Source organism: Branchiostoma floridae, chromosome 18 (assembly GCF_000003815.2).
Source record: "Branchiostoma floridae strain S238N-H82 chromosome 18, Bfl_VNyyK, whole genome shotgun sequence".
NCBI classification, from domain to species: Eukaryota; Metazoa; Chordata; class Leptocardii; order Amphioxiformes; family Branchiostomatidae; genus Branchiostoma; species Branchiostoma floridae.
The window spans coordinates 18,149,175-18,155,006 of NC_049996.1; the positions used below are offsets into that span (position 1 = coordinate 18,149,175).

Here is a 5,832-nt window from a genome sequence, read left to right on the forward strand (position 1 = left end):
GGGTCGCGGTCAGGCCGTGAGATTATGAATTGCATAGCTGAAGTAATATTACTTTATTTATTGTAATGGAAAAGGTTGTACTATTCCCCAACTCAAGGCAATATTGGACTCACTGGAATTTTCGACTTGATCACTCAATTTCCTTCAGCTCGCTGGCCCAATGGACACATGACATGTGTGACGTCAACAATAGGTCAAAGGTTATTTGAAGTCGATGTCGGCCCCGCCCTGTAAATCGTACAAAACAGCTGCAATATGATCAAATACATGCCGTAGATTGCAAAAAAAAGTATACTAGTGTCATACAATGCCAGAGTCTATCTCCAAGGTCTAAGAAGAATATGAAAGTACAAAAATGAAGAATCTATTGTTCCGTATACCATTCTCTGTGTGTTCAGTCATTTGTTCAACCTTCCTGCCCACTCTGCTATAGACTTTGCCAAACTTTTCTTATTCGTCCGTTCTCAACAGTTTTGGGCTTTCTAGACGAAGTCATCCATATAATCAAATCAGCATGGCCTTAGTTGAAGACAAAGATGGACTTTCATGTTCTACTGGTGTTTTGCGTTTGTACATGCGTGTTGGAATCAATATTTCATTTCATTTTCAACGGGTAAGCATTGTTAGTAGGACTTCATAGCAACGACTAGGCCTTAATTAATGCCAAATAACTCAAGCAACTGGAAATGGTTTTTGGGAACGGTCAGACGTTTCAGATAACACCCGTTATCTATCGTCCTTGACACTAAAGAGATACTGTAGGAGAGCTGACGAAAGATAACAGATCAGTTTATTGCAAATTCTTGCCCGTGGGCTAATTGCAGGTAACATTAAAGGGTCCAATGTTAAACCAATATAGCAAGCGCCTTCTTTAGTCTAAATAAATTTTACTCTAGAATAACGTATGTTATCTGAAATTGTTTCCAAAATCATATCTAGTTGCTTAAATAATTGCTGTTTGGCGTATCTTTAATTTTACCTTGATGTCTAACCTTCATCGACGTGACGAGGCATTTAATTTGGACCTTTTTAAATAGATATGACACAGATACACCCCTGTGCTATAAAAGTAACCATGTTCTTGGTACAACTCTGCATTTCAACTTCTCACTATGTGATAATTAGATATGGGTGAAATACAATTTTTCTTTGTTGGTGGCGACTACAGGAAGGCTCTGCGGGCCCTGTTCGTGCTGTTGCCTTTGCTGGGCCTGACTAACCTGCTGTTCTTCGTCGATCCGCAAGATGGCGGTGTTGGCGAGAACATCTTTCAGATCTTCAACGCACTGTTGCAGTCAACGCAGGTGCACACACTTAACATTGACATAAAATAATGACTCATACAGTGTTACTAGTTTTTTTAAACCTTCTATTTGTACTTTTGATTTATGCAAAAATATCTAATCACATACGAATTTTACAAATATCGTACATCATGTTTTTTCAGGGCCTGGTCGTGTCCATAATCTACTGTTTCACCAACGACGAGGTAGGCCTACATTTTCAGAACTGATTCATTCGCAGTAGATGTAATGCTGTCATTTCAAGTGATAAGAAATGTAGACAATTGAGGAAAATTCAGATTCAGTATGAAATTCGCAAGGACAGTATGGCAATAGATATTTCATATTTCAATGTACTGTCATTTCAAGTAATAAGAAATGTAAAAAATTGAAGAAAATTCATATTCAGTATGTATGAAATTCGCAAGGACAGTATGTCATAGATATTTACCTACCTCCCCTCTGAAAGAAATGCATCAATTGAAATTGAAGGATGGATTATTGCATTAAGATCTGCTTTTGTAATATGTCTAGGTGAAATCCGTGATCAGGGATCGAATGAACCGCCAGAAGCAGCCATTGACCAACAAAACGGTTCTCTCGGCCACTAACTGCCATCGGCGCAGCGCTCAGTCCACCACCTGCACCCCCGGCCGGGACCCGGATGTACGGATACAGCGCAGTGAGCGCTCCAGCGTGGTCTAACTCCTCAGGCTGACGTCACATTTCCAAACCGGGCCCCGGCCGGGATGTTTTAAGAAACGAAAAATCAAATTTCCAGGGACATTTTGATTTTTCGTTTTATCATCAAGATATCAAAATACACAAAATGTCAAAATAATATACATAGGCATGACATATCATTCATTTTGCTCCTGAAAGCTGCCCGGCCGGCCCCCGGTTTGGAAATGTGACCTAAGCCTAACGTCACATTTCCAAACCGGGGCCCGGTCGGGCTGTTTGTGGAAACGAAAAATCGAAAGGTATACGTAAAAATATACACAAATAACTCTTTGCGTCTTATGTACTTTGGTGTCTTTTGTACCGTAGTTTTCGTTCCCGCAAGCTGCCCGGCCGGGCCTCCGTGGTTTGGAAGTGTGACTATGGGTTAGAAGGTGACGGAAGCTCGCGGGACTAGCGACTCTGCATACTGCGGATCGTGCGCGACTTTTGCTTTTGGATGTCACGGTCAAATGATGAAATACTAGATGATTGCAATCTGACATATATCATTTCAGACTTTTGGAAGATCAGTTAAATCTTCGAACAACAACTTCACAGTTCCTGTTTGGCGATCAATGGAGAACTGTTCAGTTTGAGCCAAAGAGTTGATTTCAGAAATAAAAATTGTCAAAAATTAAAGGTCTTCTGTCGGAATAAGGAGGCCCGCGTACTAAGTACGCATGCGCAGACAAATGCATTGTGGGTAATACTATTACGTCAAATGTGAAAGCCCCTAAAAACCTTGTCTTGGCCATTTTTCCAGACATGGTTTGCTTCTTTCAGGGGTCTTCATCTTTGACGTATAACCTGCAATGCATTTCGCTCCACATGCGTACTTAGAATCGTGAACATTCCGATAGGTCAGATACCTTGCAAGAAAACATATCATGAAAAGTAGTTAAAAGTGATGTGTGTTTCAATTAGATTATATACTCCAGGGACCATTTTTCTACATATTTACACAGACCATGTACTGTAGGGAGCTAGCGCAATGTGGTCAGCCATAGACACCTTCTTCATTTGTCTAGATGTTACACTTTTATTGCTTTTAAGAGAAGTACATTTCTTAAGTATTGTTTGGATGTACCAGTGAAATTTTCATTATTCATTGTTGTTTACCATATCGTCATTGTATTGGGTTGCACTAGTATGAAGTTTATAACGCAAGGTCATTACTTTGTAATATCTAAACTGTTGCTGTTTATATGTGTATGAAGGAAATATTTACCATACTATTCTATTTTCTGGACGAACACACGGACGGTCCTTCTTAATCTATTCGTTAGACTGTTTTGATGAGGTATACATAGCTGTTAGATTGAATTGTATTGTATTGAGATATGATTTAAGAAGGCATGTATATAAATATTTATGCCTGTACCTCAGATATTACTTGCCTAATGTGGTATATAGTATTTTCTGTATATTTAGCTGTGCAGCGATGGTTATTGCGTTGTCAGTGTATCGAGGTCCATGCAATTGGTACGCTTATCAGTGGATTGAATATACTCTGTACGTTCGTATTGCTTTTGTCTTTTTTGTGTGATAGGACAAGAAACAACACGTTCCACTTTGTGGTATATATTTTCTAAAAAAACGATGTGCATATGTGCGTTATACCTCACACCTATCGTGTTAATCATAACTGTAAATTCTAATCAAAATTTCCCTGATATTAAGACTCTAAACATGGCGACTCCCTCTGGATGACGTCATCTAACTCCCAGCATGCATAGTACCAGCCCAGCTGGTACAAGGTGGCGACAAGGTGCCACCAGTGATGACTGTAACCTGCAAACCACAGTTTCCCTGGGGCGGAAAGAGGTGAAATACAAGTAACATTAATATCTGATTATAACTGTGCATGTACTCCCTACTGGGTAGCACACATAGTAGACTGTCTTTATTTTGACAAATTAACGTATTTGATAATTGCAAGCGAATTAAGATACACTGTTAAAACATTTCCGAAGTAGCTTTCTTACCTGGGAAGAATCTTTCCGGAATATGAAGACCATAAAACGCCATGGCGACTACACCGGCGAGGTAGGCATTCACTAAGATCCTCAGTAAGGTCTGGAGATACATCCACACAAAAACATGGGTTACAAATAGATTATTCTCATTCATGTTATAGAAACTACCAGAATTATCATTCTTATGCAGTAGCATTCTCTTCTATCCCATGAATGTTGCACATTGGGAGACTCATATTTCAAAGTGATATCGCAACAAAACAACATGAAATAATCAGAAAAATATACAGCGTACTTCTATCATGGAATGACTCTATATCTGTCTACCTAGGCCAATAGGTGTGTGCATATATAAACGACAGTTCATTAACTGCCTTCAAATAAGAAGTCAAACGCGACAATAGTATACAGTGTACCATATAGATATTTAGATTAGACACTGGCACAGTGTAACGTATCACTCTATTTTCTACTCTTATCTTTCGAGACTGTACATGCAATTTGCCGTTGGGCATGATTTTGCAAATAAAACATTTATTATCATTAATAATGCTATGCAAAAAAGAATCCATCAATGCAAAAGACACTATCGTGCATTAGTTAATGATGTTATATTAGCGCATTACTATCTTACCGTCATGTGGAGCGTGTCCCAGTCCGTACACAGTACCAGAAACAGGTGGAAGATGGAGATAAAGGGGAACGAGCCCACACACGCCGCCTGTGGGAATAACACGGTACTGCACTTTCAACATACAGAATCAAACTTTTTAATACGTAAGGCGAATAAAAGGTGGAAAACTTTCAAAAGGCATCCGCCATCTTTCTTTATCTCTGAGGTTAGCCACGTGACACCTGGATGTCAAAGGTCGCACAGGTGGATATTGTATAGGGATTTGCCTTGAAAAGTTACTCTGCAATCGTAACGGTTACCTGTACAAGCCTTTCCTCCCTCTTCTTGTCGCTCTCCGGCTCAAACGCATATCGGTAGATAGAAATGACGTTTGCAAGCAGGAAAACGGCAAATATAGACAGGTAGAAGTTTCTCCAACCCTGCAATAGAACAATTCTGTCAATCACAAGCAGCAGTTCAACCAATGATAGCATGTCAATTGGCCATTTGACCAATGAGAGAGTACTAGTGGCTGTATGCCCGCAAAAAAAAATGTATTTCTATGTTTAGATTTTTTTTACCTAGGTGAGCAGGGCTATATTTGATAACAAAGGCAACTGTTTGGTAGATGTTGCTCAGATTATAATCGAATAAGACGAGTCATATCGACCGAACCGGAAACTAGAAAGGCCGACATTTGCTTAAGAGCAAATACAGCATATTTCAGCCATACCCCTTCCCACGCAACATTGGACTGTTCCAAATCACCCCTGCGCAGAAATGGAACATCCTCTTAACAGTACATTATCCCAAAAGTGGACTGGTATTGTGAATTGACTCCAGGTAAAAACAGAGCTTGCTTCTATTTTTCAGAAAATGACAATAATCACACCTTCCATTCAGAAAATTTTCATCATGACTGAAAATTGTTGAATGACTTCATGTAATGTCATTAACAATTTTCAGTACGATAACTAGGTGTACGTTTAAAAAAGTATAAGCTCCTTGTGATGTGGGTACATTTATTATTGCAATGAACTTTTTTTATTCAAGTAGGGCATACGATTTAATAATTATCAAGCAGGTGCAGGTACTGTAGGAGCGCTTGTTTTCTTCAAGCTGTAAAACTGTTAACTGTTTACTTTGTATGCAAGCGACCATCGAGCCTATTCTTATTTTAGTTTAACAACTTCCTGCCAGACCCGCGAAGATACGATTGAACTTGTTCGAGGATTTA

The 5,832-nt window shown here is 39.3% G+C and overlaps 2 protein-coding genes across 2 annotated transcripts in view; one reads left to right on the forward strand and one right to left on the reverse strand.

Moving 5' to 3' along the window:
* The first annotated feature begins 1,127 nt into the window (after positions 1-1,127).
* Positions 1,128-2,015, forward strand: LOC118405537 (corticotropin-releasing factor receptor 1-like). The gene is made up of 3 exons (XM_035805042.1): positions 1,128-1,304; positions 1,448-1,489; positions 1,818-2,015. The coding sequence occupies exons 1-3, from the start codon at positions 1,128-1,130 to the stop codon at positions 1,986-1,988; spliced, it is 390 nt and encodes a 129-aa protein (XP_035660935.1). The 3' UTR covers positions 1,989-2,015.
* A 1,323-nt stretch (positions 2,016-3,338) lies between these two features.
* Positions 3,339-5,832, reverse strand: part of LOC118405538 (uncharacterized protein C30D11.11-like) — a 2,980-nt gene continuing 486 nt past the window's right edge. Inside the window, exons 2-5 of the mRNA XM_035805043.1 lie at positions 4,916-5,035; positions 4,617-4,703; positions 3,992-4,082; positions 3,339-3,815 (exon numbers count right to left, since the gene is read on the reverse strand). Of these exons, the coding sequence (XP_035660936.1) occupies positions 3,682-3,815; positions 3,992-4,082; positions 4,617-4,703; positions 4,916-5,035 (432 nt within the window). The 3' untranslated portion in view covers positions 3,339-3,681. The remainder of the gene's footprint in view (positions 3,816-3,991; positions 4,083-4,616; positions 4,704-4,915; positions 5,036-5,832) is intronic.